General features: G+C 36.5%; 2 protein-coding genes across 2 annotated transcripts; both read left to right on the forward strand.

Annotated features, from left to right (window-relative positions):
• The first annotated feature begins 496 nt into the window (after positions 1-496).
• On the forward strand, positions 497-3,068 carry LOC114531344. The gene is made up of 4 exons (XM_028552978.1): positions 497-698; positions 1,528-1,657; positions 2,069-2,293; positions 2,737-3,068. Exons 2-4 carry the CDS (start codon positions 1,543-1,545, stop codon positions 3,048-3,050), a joined length of 654 nt encoding a protein of 217 aa, XP_028408779.1. The 5' UTR covers positions 497-698; positions 1,528-1,542; the 3' UTR covers positions 3,051-3,068.
• Positions 3,069-12,277: 9,209 nt separating this feature from the next.
• LOC114531261 lies at positions 12,278-17,416 on the forward strand. Its single transcript, XM_028552901.1, has 5 exons — positions 12,278-12,344; positions 14,075-14,298; positions 15,751-15,892; positions 15,984-16,268; positions 16,496-17,416. The coding sequence occupies exons 1-5, from the start codon at positions 12,278-12,280 to the stop codon at positions 16,900-16,902; spliced, it is 1,125 nt and encodes a 374-aa protein (XP_028408702.1). The 3' UTR covers positions 16,903-17,416.

Here is a 17,416-nt window from a genome sequence, read left to right on the forward strand (position 1 = left end):
TTGCAATGAGTACAATTTTGGCATTAGCTAATGGCACGATTTAATTCGTTCTATCACTTATTAATTACACATCTTCTGTAATCAAGAGATGTAAATTATTTTTTATTGATCTTCAATTAATATATAAATTTTAATTAATAATTTTTATTACAACAACACTTAGTAAACAGTACAATTTTGAATTAATGTAAAATTTATCATAATTTAAGTTCCCCATTTTATATTTTGTACCATGAATAATGATTGGCTTGTTGTATACATAATAGAGTAATTTTCAATTACAACAGCGCAATTACAACTCTTGCATGGCGCAATCTATTTTTGAAACGATAATTCGCAAGTTATAATTATGAATGCTTTTGCCATCATGAGAAATTTAAAACAGAGACAAAAGTAAAACACGCATAGACGGATAAATCTATATATAATAATTCGCCAATTCGCTATAAATTCCATATATTCCTATGTTTATAGATGTCTGCCCTTTAACAAAAAGTAAGTTTTTCGAATCTACGTATGGCTTGCAGAGCAGTTGCGCTCAAAAATGTCTTCAAAATCCATTTTGTGTTGGGTACAACTTCAACAAAAAACAAATAAAGGTAAACTGCCAGTTGACGCACACGTTTGATCATATCTTTCATGATTGCAACACCAATGACAAAGGCTGGATATTCTATCATCCTCTAACACCAAAAACAGTAAGTATATAACCTAAATTAATGCACGACGCATGGTGATGTGATGTGATGCGATGTGATGTGATGTGATGTGATGTGATGTGATGTGATGTGATGTGATGTGATGTGATGTGATGTGATGTGATGTGATGTGATGTGATGTGATGTGATGTGATGTGATGTGATGTGATGTGATGTGATGTGATGTGATGTGATGTGATGTGATGTGATGCGACGCGATGTGATGTGATGCGATGTGATGTGATGTGATGCGATGTGATGTGATGTGATTTCTTCCTGTGTTTCTATACAGTTATAATAGAAACCTTTGTGGAAGTTTGGGAGAACTCGAAATAACGTGGAAAAACTCGCCCTAGTATATACGTTCTTGTTATATAGGTTCTGTGTATTTTAAATGTGATTGGTTCATTCGTAGTCACATGACTTTAAATAAATGCAATGTTTCCCACCAGGGAAACAAGTGAAAAATTGTTGCCCGCTTCTTGTCATAACAAAGTGAAGTGGGTTTCTTTTTTAAATGTTTTTGTTCCTATATAACAAAACACTTAATGTACACTACCTCGGGAAATAGTGAGTTTTGTTTTCCCTCGAGTCTCAATGTTTCCCTCGACTTCGTCTCGGGAAACATTCAGACTCTTGGGAAAACAAAACTCACTATTTCCCTCGGGAGCATACATTAAGTGTATATTGTTTTCCCACTGATTATCTCTCGTTCTCCCAAACTCCCACGCGTGTTTCTATAACTGTGTAGAAACGACGGAAAATGTTTTATATTTCTTAGATATAAAATGATAACGCCCTTTTATATTATTCTATGACCTTTTTATAGGTGCCATGCAGTAAAATGAAGCATTGCAAAAATGGTGGAAAGACGATCATTGATCTTCGAGATGGCCCGAGCTCTGATCCTTACAGATGTGAATGCCCAAAAGGATTCAAAGGAGATACTTGTGAAATTAGTGAGTTTAAATTTTACTACATGTTGCTGCATTCACAACTGTGAGCCGTAAAGACGACCAAATACCTGAGGGTTTTTTAGGATTGAAATATTGTTGCATTTGAAGGAAAATATATCATTATGTTAGTTTTGGCTTATAATAAAAAAATACACTAATGTTTGTACAAAAAAGGACACATTATTTTAGATGTCTAAAGTCAATTTGACAGCAAAACGTTTTTTAGCAAACTCACAAGATGTTTTCAGTTTTCATGCGACGTAATACTCTTAAATTGTACATGACTCCATGCAGACTAAGCGAAAACCGCGCAATTAACGAATCGCGGTAAAACTGTTCTAAAGCTCCCTAACATCGTCTGATCGACCGTCTCGTACACTGCAACGTGTTAATTGTTTAAATACTTGCAATTAGGTGATTTGGATAGTTCATTGATATTGTCTGCTGAACCAACCTTACGAAAAAAGTTAATTGATTGGGTTGGATCAAGCAGAAAATGGACGATTTGTTGGCGGGCAACTAGAGACGGATGGTCTGCCTCTTCGTTTCACACTAATTGTGACCACAAGACGCCAACTTTAATTATTATTAAAGTTGGTCGATACATCTTCGGAGGTTATGCTAATTCATCGTGGGAAGGTGAGGCTATTGTAATTAGCACTCTATTGTGCATAAATTACTTGTTCATCGAGCGTTATTTGGTTTTCAATATTATAGTTCGAGTTTTAAAGGTCCGTAATGTAAACAAACCCTACATTTTGAACTATTGTTGTTCCCCAAACATGACAAGTTGCCTACAGATGTATTATTTCGCTATGATGATGAGCTAATGTAAATTAGGCGAAAATCGCACTTAAAACCATGGAATTATAAATGGGTCTGTTCAATCTTCGTACCCTGTCAGTGGAGAAAAATATTACTGATACGAGTTTTATTAGAACACTAGTAAAACTCACGTTTATTGGATAAAGTTGGCAATGCTATAGAAATTGAAAAACCTTTCCGGGAATACACGCCCAAACTCTTGATATAGGACGCTGTATGCATGAATGAAAACGACAAAATCTATATATATATTACAGGAAATGGAGGATGCAAACGAGCCCCGGGTTCGTTCATTTTCTCATTACGAAATAAAGAAAGTCTCCCGCCTTTCATATCGCAACTGAAGCAGGGAAGAAAAGGGTATGCAATTCACACCAGCTCAAGCGTTGGACCAGTGTTTGGAAATGGTCATGATATTTGGATATCGAACAACGCTGCCTCGAATTACGACTCTCAGACAAATTTTAACGTCGGCTATCAAGCTCCACCTGGCGTCAACGACACCAGAACCATACTGGCGGGAAGTTTCAATTTCTCTCCATCTGAAATTGAAGTATACTACCTATTGTAAGCTGATTAGATACTTAAATAGAACCATGAATTGCTAAGCATTGTAACATCGAAATCGAAGTTCTTATTGATATACCTATCTATAGTTTTAGACCTATAGTTTTATAGTTAAAGACCAGGGATGTTTTGTAGAATGACACTGATTAATACAGCTTACTTTACATGTTTGTATGGACTATTATAGTATGCAGCAAAATTTTACAGCATAAACAATCACAGGTCTAATTTGTCGACGCACGCCTTCGAATTTAGCCTGCGAATAACAGAATCTATATTTATACGCTTATTCCACGGTGGGGGGAAACGCGATAAATAGAACGCCATCTTGGATGGACTATGTCTCACATCTCGCCTCGATTTCGTGTGTCACGTACTGTCGTACTCGATTTTGGAGTCCTATTACTGCATGTTTTTTATTATTATTATTATTATGAAGGTTTATTAAAAACATATATTTTCGCATCGATAAGGTGAATTACAATATGTCTAACATATAGTTTATATATATAGTTAAAACAAATTATTACACAATAAAAATAGCTTCTAGATATAACAAAAGTCATATAGGATAAGAAGAATTGAAAATATCACACATTGCCGGAATAAAACTGTTCTTATACCGATCTGTCCGACATTTAGGGAGGTAATAATCTGATTATTTCTAAGGTTATAGTTCTGTGAAACCTCACGAGTGGTGGGTAACAAATGATGCAACAAGCGAGACCAAGGTTCCTGAATCTTTTTAAAAGTATTTACACATAAATCACGTCTCCTATCGTCCAAGCGAGGGCATTGTGCTAAATTTAAAGCATCATCGTAATGAAGCCCTGGATAAATTATACGTAGAGCTCTTTTCTGAACAAGTTCAACTTTATCTGATAAGTATTTCGGAAGATTACAATGCCACGTTGGACAGGCATACTCAAGAACTGAGCGTATCAAGGCAAAATAGATCGCAAGAAGATCAGACGGAGAGACACCACTACGACGCAAAATCCGTATGATATATTATCGTTTGGAAGCTTTCTTCACTAATACTTCTGTATTATCTTTCCATTTAAGTTGGTTGTTCATCGTTAAGCCCAACACATTAAACGAAGAAACTAGATCGAGATGTTGTCCATCAATACAGAGTCGAGGTAAATCTGGTTGGTTGTGAAGGAAGCTAATTATCATCTCCTTACATTTTTTACCATTCAGCTTCATATCATTCTGTTCTGCCCAAGATTGAAGTGCATCAAGGTCAGATTGAAGAGTTGAAACCTCGTTAATTGACAGGAGCTCCGAAATTGTGACATCATCGACAAATTTCCAATAATTTGTATTAGGTGACTTTAACTGCAAATCGTTAATCATTATTAAGAATAGGACGGGTCCCAATTTTGTTCCCTGAGGGACCCCCACATCAGCAAAAGCCCAATCAGAATTAAAGCCATCGATATTGACAGACTGGCGACGATTAGAAAGGATGGCGCAAATCCATGGGACCAGTGACTCTCTAACCCCAAGCGAGAGCAGTTTTCTAACCAAAATATTGTGGTTAATGCAATCAAATGCTTTGCTAAAATCCAGAAAGCAGATTCTAAGAAAATGGGACGAAGTGTCCAACGTTTTAAGCCAATTGTTGATCATATCAATAAGGCAGAAAGTCGTCGATGTTCTCTTTAGGCTTCCAAATTGCTGTGGGTCGATTTTATGTTTAATATCATCCAACATCCAATTAACGACGAAATCCTCAAGGATTTTTGATAAGTTTGCTGTGAGAGAGATCGGACGGAGCTCATCTTCACAGCATACAATCTGGGTCTTGAGAACCAGTGTAATAATAGCATCTTTCCACATCAAAGGAACCTCTCCAGTAGATAAGGATGTATTAAAAATGGTGGAAACAGGATCTGCCAGTTCGTATGCAAACTCCTTGAGAATACGGTTAGGGATACCATCAGGACCATGTGATTTAGAGGTGCTAACCCTTCGCAGTTTCTCACAAACCTCTTCAGGTGTGATGGTAGGTACAGGACAGGAGGCTGGAAGGTACGATGGCAATAAGGAAAGGTTAAGCGGTGGAAGGTCAGAACTTACACTAACAAAATGGTCATTCAACAACTGGGCTAGATCTTTGCCAGAAAGGGTCACACCGTCTTAAACAATATTGATGGCATTTGTAGATGGTTTCTTCACGATAACATTTTAATGGAGTTCCACCATTTTCTTGGATTACTAGATTTAAGGTTCTCTACTTTATTAGCGTAGTATGAACGTTTACACACTAGTATTTCATTTCTTACTTTCCGTCGATAATGGCGCCAGAGCTGCTGGTCTCCCGAGTAGAAAGCTCTCTGTCTCTCGACTATGGACTGTTTTAAAGCTGGAGTAATTCACGGCTTATCTGTACTATGGAGCTTAATTACTTTTGTTGGAAATTGCAAGTCAATTCCTGAAATAAGTTCATGGGTTAAAGAAGAGGCCAACTCTGAGGCAGTTGCAGTGTTTTCAACGTTTGCAAACCACTCGTGTGTTGAGCACCACCTGCCAAAAGCGTCACATGCCGACTTTGGAAAACAGCGCGTGCTCTTCTTGGTTGTATTTTTGCCGTAAGGTTTAGTGTTGTTCCAAGACTGCGAAAACCATTTAACAATACAATGGTCAGAGGAACCTAACGGTGCAACAACAACCGGATCATAAAAATATTGAGACAAATCAGTAATAATCAAATCCAATATATGGTCACCTCGTGTTGGAACTTGTACTATCTGTTTTAGGTTATGATGGATCAAAAGATCACGGACATCCAAATTATTGAGATCACCAAGGATAGCGACTCCCCCATGCAGTCCGAATGGGATAGCTTAACGAGATCTAATTTGTCTATAATAAAGGATACAAGATCCCTCTGTTCTTGTACAGCGGTGTCAGGCGGGTTGTATAAAACACAGCAAATAAGCCCATTATTAAGCCCGATAAGGGCGTAGAGAGATCCACATGCATTCAAAGGCCTCATTCTTTAGGTCATGTTTCCTTTTACATGGTATATTGGTAGAGACAAAGGCAGATACACCCCCACCTCGGCCGTAGGACCTGTCGTTTCGAAAGATGTGGTACCCATTTATGGATATTATTTGGTCATTAATTTCATCGGTAAGCAACGTCTCAGTAATAGCAACAAATTCCAGCGACTGCATATTTAAGAGAACTGACAACTCGTCAATTTTAGGTAACAGTGAACGCGCGTTTATAAGATAGAAACTGGGTAACTTTACGGAAGGAGATGTTTCTTCACTTGATGTAACATGTATATTCAACAAATTATGGCTATTGACTTGCTGGTGATATCTTTGCTTTCGGGGAAAGGTAATTCGTACAGGGATATTTATACCATATTATACCATTTATACCATACCAAAAAAAAAAAAAAAAAAAAAAAAATTGAAGATTGTGCTCTGGCAAAAGACCCTAAACAAAGCTGGAAGCTAATTAACGAACTTCTGGGGAAAAATAATAGAGCGAACAATATTTCCCAGTTAAAAATAGACGCAAATATTATTTCTGACGACTGATAAAAATGGCAGAGTCCTTTAACGAACACTTCGTGAGTATTGGGGCTAAATTAGCCGCCGAAATTGAGAATAATTCCTTGGACCCAAGTTGGTCAGAAAATGTCAATTCCCAATCAGATATACAATTTAGATTTTCAGAAATTAATGTGCATGATGTATTCCTTCAGTTATATAGACTTAAAACATCAAAATCGACAGGCATTGATACTATTCCAGCAAGGGCACTCAAAATTTCAGCTGAAGTAATTAGCCCATCATTAACGTGGATATTTAACCTCTCGATTAGAACTGGAATCTATGTAGACGAATGGAAAAAAGCTTGGGTTCTACCGATTTTTAAATCTGAAGACAGACAAAAGTGCGAAAATTATCGCCCAATTTCAATTTTACCAATTATTAGCAAAATTTTTGAGCGTTCTGTTTTCAACCAATTGTATGAATTTTTGAGTGAGAACTCTTTGCTTTCTAAGTATCAATCTGGATTCCGCCCAAAGAATTCGACTTTGACTGCACTTATTCAAATGTGTGAAGCATGGTACGAAAATATAGATAATGGCGACTTGAATGGTGTAGTTTTTCTTGATATTAGGAAAGCTTTTGATTCAATTAATCACAATATCTTATTGCACAAAATGAAAGAACAATTTGGAGTTTCAAATATTGAATTGAAGTGGTTTGAATCTTATATTTCTGATAGGGAACAAGTATGTTTTGTCAACGGCACGATATCAACGCCAAAAAAGATAGTCTGTGGGGTTCCTCAGGGATCCATCTTAGGACCATTATTGTTTTTACTTTACATTAACGATCTCCCAGATTGTCTCGATAACACCACCCCGTGCTTATATGCTGATGATACGCAGATGTTTTCAACAGCAAAGGATTCAGCAGAACTTATCTCCAAGTTAAATAGCGATTTGAATAAAATCAGCCAGTGGCTAAAAAGTAACAAATTACAGCACCATTCAACCAAAACTAAATTTATGTACGTTGGATCAAAGGATAATCTTCTTAAGATCAATGATGATATTCCTGTAATGCTAAATAGCAAACCTATTCCCAGAGTATATTCAATCTCTTGTCTGGGCGTTACCCTTGATGAAACATTAAGTTGGGAAGAACACATTGAAACGATTTGCAAAAAAGTTGGGGCAGGTATAGGAACGTTAAAACGCGTCAAGCCCTATGTTCCTGGAAACATGTTGCAATCGATTTATAAAGCTTTGATACAACCCTATTTCGATTATTGCTCTCCCCTTTGGGATACCTGCAACAAGACATTGAAAGATAAGCTGCAAAAATTTCAAAATCGGGCAGCTCGAATAATAGCTGGCGCTAGCTATGAAATTAGGTCTACAGATATTCTTCGAGCACTTGACTGGGAAAATTTAGATTCCAGACGAAGTATGACCAAGGCAGCATTATTATAATAAATTTTGAATGATTATACCGCACCTAATTTGAAAGAATTATTCATCAGGAGGAATCTTTTGCAAAATAATTATGACCTCAGAAACTGTCACATTGATTTGGCTCTTCCAAAACCGAGACGAGAATTTCTGAAAAAAAGTTTTAAGTACAGTGGTGCTAAACTTTGGAATAATCTTTCGCAAGAAGCTAAGGAAGCGCAATCTATTTATTCTTTCAAAAATATTGTAAAGCAAATGAATTGTTAAATAGAATTAAGATTCAATCATGTATAGATCTTAGCATACGGCCGGATCACACCAACTCAATCTATTTTCTTTCTTATATATTTCTCTTTTGTAAATAGCTATGTAGATATATTATTATCTTTTGTAAATGTTCTATTGTGTTTTGGACGCCCCTTATGGAAACCAACTTTTGTTGATAAGGCTAGCGTCATTAAAGAAGGTTTTACATACATACATACACCATCAGAATTTACATCATCGAAAAAAGTTAATTTCTCATTAGATCGCGAACAAAATCTAGGTAGCTTAACCAGTCTTTCGAATTCCCCAACTTCGGCCGTTTTATCCTTGAAGGACGATCCTTCCAGAAACTCCCCCGAAAAGGAGACTGGTTTACCGCTTTACTTGATGTAACTTGTATATTTGACAGATTAGGCTTATTTGCTTGCTGATAATATCGTCGCTTTTGAGGTTTTCGGCGTGAGGTGATTCGTATACAGGAATACATTTGTTATCAGAATTTAAGTCAGCAGAAAGGTCGGCTTTCTTGTTACGACGCTAACGAGGCACAGGTAGTTTGACAGCTGGGGCGTACTGATTCAGGCCCTGATGTGTGATAGCAGCAGGTAATGTAGTTGATGGTAAAGCTGTAACCGTCGTGTGAATTATTCCAGGAGTAATTGGCCGTGTAGTTGGTAGTGTAGCCTCCCTGTGAGTTGTTCCAGGACGATAAATACCCAAATCTGACGCTGGCAAATGGTTTGATATTCGAGCTGGGGTGAACGTTTCTGGCACTGATGTGTGATAGTAGCTGGTATGGTTGGTGGTGTAGCTGTAACCATCGTGTGTAGGTTATTCCAGGAGAATAATCACCCACGCCTAACTCTAGTGAATTAGAACTGAGTTGATGTTGACTTTCATACACTTTTCAAATCAGGTCTCATATATATATATATATATATATATATATATATATATATATTATATATATATATATATTATATATATATATATATATATATATATATATATATATATATATATGAGAAAGTGCTCTGTTTCAAATACTAGTATTGCGCGACAAAACACACTTGCATGCAACGACGAAAAATAATTAAAAAAAGAACATAACAAAACCTAGGCGAATTTTCAACTCCGTCGCTCACGCAGGAGTAATAAGAAATACATGTACTTATTTCAAGATGACCTCATTAACATGCAATGAAGCTTGAAAGTGACTATTCATAATGAACGGGAAAGAGTAAAATGAGCGAATTTCTTTAAAACTTTTCTCTGAATTTTTTCTTCAGTATACATACTCCTCTTAAAACAATAACCCTTTTTCTGTAGCTTTAAAAGGTTTATTTCTCAATCAGGGCATACTACAGCTGCATAAACCACTACACTATACTTCTGCTCGTGAAACTCCGAGTAGCGATAACTAAATAAATTCATTTTAAGATATAATTTCATGTATATATTTACATGTCATAGTAAGGAGAACAATATTGATATTTATAAAGAAACCAAAATAAGCGATATGTTTTAAAGTCGCATAATTCTATTTATATATTTGCATATAATTATACTGACATAGACAAGATATAGATATAGCTTTCATCTCAGTAAAAGGAGTATTTTATTAGCGGCATTTTATGCGACCCATTAAACCTGGTCAATCTCTTTACTCTTCACGTTCTTTTAAAAATGTTCTCGCACAGAAATTTTCAAATATCGGCAGGCTGATAACACGGCGAAGGTGTAAATATATATACAAACCAATTATTTTATCAAAATATCTCAAAAGTGTATATACGTATTGGATGCAAAGTAACCCATTTCAAGCTTTCTTAGCATTTCGAACACACTTTACAAATTAACATTTCTCAAATTATAATTGCATTGGAAGTGGCAAGGAAAATTGCATAGTGTAGCGCGCCTTAAATAACCGGCCACTCAAGATCTCATAATTAAAGTAAAATGTTTAAATTTATGGACCAAGTATAGGAAAGAACTCAGACGTCCAGCTTGTTCTCTTGTTAATTATTAATCTCCACTGTTTAAATGCACTTCGCTGTTTTAATTAACGTCGTATGCCGATATCAAACTCTGTGTAGACAAAAGGTATATCGTGTTTCAAGTTAGCGCGCTTCCAGCTGCGCGCGGCTGTATTATTTGACTCAAAATTCGTGGATTTTTCCTGCTCGTGCGTTGTGCGTAAAAAAAATTTTAGTTACCAGCGGGATTTAAAAATTCACCTTCGGCACGTCTAGTAATGCAATTTTCATACAGATTGATCTTGTTTTATAGATCTGGACTTTGGGGTTTTTAAGTGACCTACTCGGGAAAGTGATAGGGAAACTGGAGCTAGCGCTGTTGCAATGCATTGTGACGTCTAGTTACTTCCATTTTTTAAATCTACATGATTTGGCGAAAATTTTGATACCGAATTTATACATATTCAAAGCGAATTAAGAGTGGACCAATGGCTCTATATTCTATATTCCGGGTTTTCAGTTTCTGGATTTTGGTTTTGCCTACCTCATTAATCCATTCCGTCGAAGGGATAGAGCATTAATACGAACAAAATACGCCTTTTCTACAGACTACAGTTCCTTCTTTTAATTACGAAGTAAGTAAGTATTAAAATTATAAATTTTTGATGATTGTCCATATTGAAAAGTTTAAAATATCTTTGTTCGGAGTTGTTCGGAGTTGTTCGGAGTTGATAATCACTCTGTGTCTTTATTTCAGCTTACAAAAGAGCGGCAGCAAAAGAACGGAGAAACCTATGGCTATGAATCTTCTTTTAGTCAACGTGTTTGCGGACGAAAACTCATTATTATTATTTATTAATGTGTTCATCAGCAAAACGCTGAGCCGGATGGCTTCAAAATTCGCTTTATGAATTCGCTTCGATCTCGACGCCATTTTTTTTATGGCCGCGCGGTATTGCTCTCAAAAGGGACTAGACTCTAGCTAGGGCAAACGTCCCAATTTGTACTACAAGAGTTTGATATTTAACGTTGCGAAAACAACTAATTTCATCTCTCTCGCAAGGTGTTGCAACGTCAGAAAGAGACGTTAATTGTTTCAATGCTGTATGAAATTAATAATAAACGTTTAAGAAACATTGTTATTATAACGTCGTTCAAACGTTATTAAAACAAAATTGATCCAATTTGCACTTTCAAATTTTTCTCAACGTCGGTTCAACGGTAGAGATCACGTTATTCCAATGAAGAATCCAAGCCATTAGACGCGCCCAACATTTGGTTAAGCGCATTATAGTTCTCGTGTGCACCATGCAGGCCTGAGACAACGATATTCATATATAGCGACTCTTCAATAAACCGTCGGTTGCGTCACTTACAATTACAATACGCGTTGTTTTCTTCTCGAAGAATATCACAGTTCGAGGGTTGATCTTAGTATAGCTATATAGTCAATATAGATAAAGACACATTTCTTAAGACAAATTTGGAACACTCCCAAAAAGCGATATTGTTATTGACGTTTCTCTAGAATGTATAGAAACTTTTTACTAAGAATGTTCGATATATGTACTGAATCCCAATGTGTTCATTGCATGCAAAACGTAGATAGATGAAGAAAAACTCATTCATCTTAAAAGAAGAATCCATAATTATTTTAGTTCACCCATGGAAGCTGGTCAGCAGCTGTTGCTTGTGCAGCCCATGAGTTAAGCTAGTCACGAATGAAAACAGTTTAACCACCAGGCAACAAAAAAACGGAGGTTTCTTAAAGCAATTAAGAGTTTAATTCCAGTTTGAAATAACGTTTCGTGGCAACCCGCCTTTTTAAATTTATATATATGTATATACAGTTCCCCAAACATATGCTTAGTTTAGTTTGCAAACGACACGGTCACAAACAACGGTGAAGCAATCTTAACGAATTTTATGTCATCCCTCCAGAAAATGAAACAATTTCTTAGAAAAGCATTTTTGTCGGTAAAGTTTGTATTCCTGGTTTTGTTGCCGATGGCTGTAAAAATGGAAGAATACTGCAGTCCCGAAGATGCAACAAGCATCGCCACTCCTTTTCGCATGTTATACAGAGGTAACGCGTTAAATTTTGATGTTTGATCGTTTGTAGAACTTAATCCCTAGAGAAGTTTAGAGAATATATTGCTATATTTCCGTAAAGGTATATATATTTTTACGAAAAACGAAATTGCATTAACAAGATAGCCGCCAAAGGCCGTTACGATCGCGATGTGGGACCGCGGAAGAGAAAAAGTGAATGTAGGCTCACTTCGTGTACAAGAGAGATTTTTAAGTCCTGTTATATTAAACTGCAGGAGAGCTGAACACGTTAAGGCCCATATGTCACGGCTTTAATTAAATTTTATTTCGTGTATATTAGTATATTTAGAAATGTCGATGAGGCAAAGAAATATTTTTGCGACATGCGGAAATGAAAACTGATAAATTTTATTCAATGGGCTGTTTGGCGGGATGAAAACACGTTGCTATAAATAGCTACGACAGATTGCAAAGCTTCCGAGACTTCACGAGAAATATCTTCTCTGTTTTAGGACAGGCAAAATAAACCGCCTTTAAGGTGGCTCCCTAGAGTTTTGTAAAAATTCTAGATAGGTTTGTGGTGGCGAATTAAGTGCCAATATTGCAGATTAAAGATCAATAATACTTTTGATTATATTGTGGAGTACGTTAGAGATGAGAAACTGTTGACGGATTAACTATGAAGGCCGTTGCTATGGAAACAATGAGGTTTCAACATGGCCGCTAATTATAATTTAATTGCAATTATTTCGTGAATCCTTCGGTGAATTTTTTTTATTTTTCACCGAATGCTTTGCAGGTCATTTAGTAAACGACCGGACAATTTTAAAAGAAAGTTATCGATAGGATTTTTTTTAATCGCGTAAAACCATATTTTCCCACTTTAAATTTTTTTGTATCGATAACTTTTTCTTAAAATTGTCCTGTGAATTACTAACCATCTGGAAGAATGTTCAGTGGAAAAAGAAGACATTTCACCGAAGGGTTTGTGAAATAATCGTAATTTAATGATAATTGGTGGCCATATTGAAACGTCATTGTTCCCATGGCAACAGCTTCTATAATTGGCCAATCAATATTTTCTTATTTCGAACATGGTACTCAATACGTTAAGGCTAATTTTAATCTATAGTTTACAATGTTGGTGCTTAATTCTGCATCATCAAAAATGCACTTAAAACTGGTTCTCGGCTATCCATGCTATTTAAAATAAGGCCATAAAAGGGACGAAATAGTTAAAATGATAGACATGGAACAACGATATCATATCGCGATTAGCTACAGCAATAGACAATGGTTTCGAATTAAGCTAAGCAAGATTTAAAGAACCATGCATATCTGGTTTATATTCTAATCATTATTATCACTCTCTTTATTTCCTCTTCACCTTTAATTGTGTGGTTGTTTAAAAGCCTTTACTGATAAGAAACTTTCTCTTATCAACAGCAGCTTCTATTGCGTCCTCTGGGTCAAAATAATTGTATTTAACAACCGCCTTTTGTATGAATTCTAGTTTCTTATGTACTGGATATTTTAGTTGTCTCACCCACGAAGGGCGCTCAAAATAGATATTTTCTAATTCTTGCTAGAGGCTTCTTTCTTGCTCCTGTTCGTGTCTGCGCGAAATATAAACACGACTAAAGAGCCTTGTTATCGAGCAGCATTGTTGTTTTATAAGCAGATGAGCATCTTCTGTGCATGGACACTTACGAAGAATTAATTCCTATTCAAAATCCTAAATTGATGTGATTCTTCCATTTATAGATGTCTGCCCCTTAACCAAAAACAAGCTGTTTGAATCCACGTATGGTTTGCAAAGCAGCTGCGCTCAGAAATGTTTGCAAGATCCATTCTGTGCTGGGTACAACTTCAATAAAAAGAAGGTGAAGCCAAACTGCCAGTTAACACACACGCTCGACCACCATTTTGGTGATTGCAACATAAATGACAAGGGCTGGATATTTTATCATCCTCTAGCCCCGAGGAAGGTAAATTTAACAACCTCAATTAGATAGATTTGCACTATCATTGTGTCTTCACGGACCGATATGTTCGCGGCATCGAATCACGAAGACTCGAACCAGCACTCAGTCTCAGAGACGACACAATGACCGGGATCTCGCCTAGTATATGTTTGTATATAATATCTTTCGTGCGGTGTTTATATGAGGGCAGGATGCTTTCAGCAGGCGGGATCTCGTTGTAGGCGGTCATTTTTTGTCATATAAACGCTCGATCTCGCTTGACCGGGACAATATTACGCTGACATTGCGTTATTTGATCAATGTCACTGAGCAATATGGTATTCCCGGGAGAAATGCCCGTCCGGGGTATTCCCGCGAGAAAACATCCCCTTTGAAAAACAATCATGTAAACGCGGGATGAAAAAGTATGATCAATTTCAATTATACAAAAATTAAATCAACCGAGGAATTTAAATTTAACCCTAGGATAGGCATTTTTATCCCTGCATGCATGGATTAGCGTTAACCTGCTTTTGAACAGCCTGCCCCAGGAGTTTTTAACCCAACAGTCTAAACGTAATTTGCTAGGCTTTAATATTCTTACTCAAGGCCGATCTACACGTATGCTGGCGTATGCATGTTTTCGAAAAAATGCGTGTAAAGATGTCACATTTTAAATTTCGTTAGAAACTGATGAACAAACAGAGTGGTGTCACTAATCTTTCTCATACGTGAGGATAAGAATCGACCTTCTAAATTTAAGTGGTGTTAAAATCTTTTGACGTAATTACCGAAAAGGTCTATTCGTATAGATCGGCCTTTAGAATTCGTTTTCCGCCCGGGGGCCGGTTGTTCAAAGCTAGGTTAGCGCTAACCCTGGGTTAAATTTTACCCAGTTGTTTTGGTTTATACGGTTCTTCACTGCTGTTCGTTTCAAGACTTTGCAAAATAAGACTTTCATTTATCCACAAACTATTTATGGGAAAACATGTTCAACTGTATAACCGAGCGATTAAAAATACTGATGTAACAATTTGAGTTAACCTAAGGTTAAGCTAACCGGTTTTTGAACAACCGCCCCCAGGTGTCCAAATCACGGAAATATAATTAATCCGGGGGAATTTGACACCATCGGTTATGCATTTTTTACCAGAAATTTCGGTCATTTAATTATATTCAAATGAAAATCATTAAATACAGTTTGGCTAATTTTTCATGTCCTGATCATGTGCGTGCCTTTTTTCAAAATTACAAAGGACACAAAACTCAGTGCAAAATCTTGCTTTAATTATCACCTTGGAACGTGCGACGTTTAAAACAAATTTACTAATTTTGCTAATTTACTATGTGTATACCCACTTTATATCAGCGAGGAAGGTTTCGCAGTTGACCCAGTGAGTTGACCTGTAATTTTTGAGCAAGCCTTTGAGCATGGAGATAAACCGCGTTAATTAATGTTCCATTTTATATGTATAGGTCCCGTGCAATAAAATGAAGCGATGCAAACATGGCGGTAAAACAATTATTGATCTTCGAAATGGACCTGGATCTAATCCATACAGATGCAAATGCCCAAAAGGAGTCAAAGGAGATCTTTGTGAAACCACAGGTGAAACTTGTAAGTATGGCTAATCAATTTACAAGGCAAGACAAATTAAATGCAAAGAATTACAGGAATTATTAATGTATTTTATATTCATATGTTCCCGTAACGTTAGAGTATATATATTTGCTTCATTCTTGTTTAGTCGCCCTAGCTCAATCAGTGATATTGTTTGAAGAACCAACTTTACAAGCAACGTTATCAGCGTGGATCCAAACAACCGGAAACTGGACAATCTGTTGGCGTGCAACTAGAGATGGATGGTCAGCCTCTACTTTCCATGGAAATTGTGATCACAAGAAGCCAACTGTGACCATTATTAAAACTGGTCAATATATCTTTGGAGGCTACGCTACAGAATCATGGGAAGGTAAACCAGACGAATCTAAACGCCTAACTATTTTTTGAGATTTTTCTTAGATTTAGACGTATATATACGGACTTGATTCCACGGGCGCTTTTTTTCGCGCGCAACATTATTCACAACAGAGTATATTAGGTCGCGTATATTTTAATTTTCAGCTGGAAAATGCTTATACACTGAACTGTTGTATTGGGTGAACTCAACTGTTAGAATTTTCTAAGAGGTGTAGTGAAATTTAAATCAATAATATGGAAATTTTGGTGTTTTATGCGCAATTAATATACCGCAAAATAAACATGACGAAATCTTCGGCAAAATATATATATTTTACGCTATTACAGGAAGAGAATGGAAACAAGCCCCAGGGTCTTTCATTTTCTCATTACGAAACAAAGAAAATCTCCAGCCTTTTATAGCTCAACTGAAGGACCAAAACACAGATCACGCAATTTACGCAGCCTCACATTATGGACCAACATTTGGACGTGGTCATGATATCTTCATATCAAACAACGCTGCTTCGAATGTCGCCTCCAACACACAATTTAATAACTTGAACTATCAAACTCCACCTGGCGTCAGCAACCCGCAGACCATCCTGGCAGGAACCAGCTACTTCACCCCATCCGAAATTGAAGTATTCTATATTTTGCAGAACTGATCTAAATATTTGAACAAAACTAGCTGGCCATCGCACATGTTACGTCCGGAATTGAAGTTAATATCAATTTAGTTTAATTTGAATAACGCATGCATATTAGTGAGAGGAGGGGTGACTGAAAAAATAGGTGCACATGATGAAGATATTTCACAAAGTAGAACACTCAGTCTGATTATATGCATGAGCCCCGTCTAAACTACACTTATTTCACTGGCATACGACACGGCTAAAATTGGTACACGTTCCCAATTTTATTCGTCTCAGACTCTATAATCTATAATAGTGTCGAAATATCTAATTAACTACGCACCAGCAAGTAAGAAATCTTACGCTCACAAGCATTCGACTACATTGAAAACAAATGGATTGAGGCATTTTTTACTACACTGGCGGTCTAAAAGAACTGCTCGAATGTTGCTATTATTGTATGTTACAGGAATCGTGACAATCTATCTTTTATTGTACACTAGCGGTCAAAAAGAACTGTTTAGATACAAATTCATAAAAAAGAAGC

Source organism: Dendronephthya gigantea, unplaced genomic scaffold (assembly GCF_004324835.1).
Source record: "Dendronephthya gigantea isolate DGI-Jeju-01 unplaced genomic scaffold, DenGig_1.0 000070F, whole genome shotgun sequence".
Lineage (NCBI taxonomy): Eukaryota > Metazoa > Cnidaria > Anthozoa > Malacalcyonacea > Nephtheidae > Dendronephthya > Dendronephthya gigantea.

Excerpts from the sequence above, each read along its gene's own strand:
- LOC114531261 (XM_028552901.1), top strand. The coding sequence starts at position 12,278 with ATGGAAGAATACTGCAGTCCCGAAGATGCAACAAGCATCGCCACTCCT. Across the intron at positions 12,345-14,074 it reads TTTTCGCATGTTATACAGAG|ATGTCTGCCCCTTAACCAAA; the intron begins GTAACGCGTTAA and ends TTCCATTTATAG. Across the intron at positions 15,893-15,983 it reads TGAAACCACAGGTGAAACTT|TAACGTTAGAGTATATATAT; the intron begins GTAAGTATGGCT and ends CATATGTTCCCG.
- LOC114531344 (XM_028552978.1), top strand. The coding sequence starts at position 1,543 with ATGAAGCATTGCAAAAATGGTGGAAAGACGATCATTGATCTTCGAGAT. Across the intron at positions 1,658-2,068 it reads AGGAGATACTTGTGAAATTA|GTGATTTGGATAGTTCATTG; the intron begins GTGAGTTTAAAT and ends ACTTGCAATTAG. Across the intron at positions 2,294-2,736 it reads TGCTAATTCATCGTGGGAAG|GAAATGGAGGATGCAAACGA; the intron begins GTGAGGCTATTG and ends TATATATTACAG.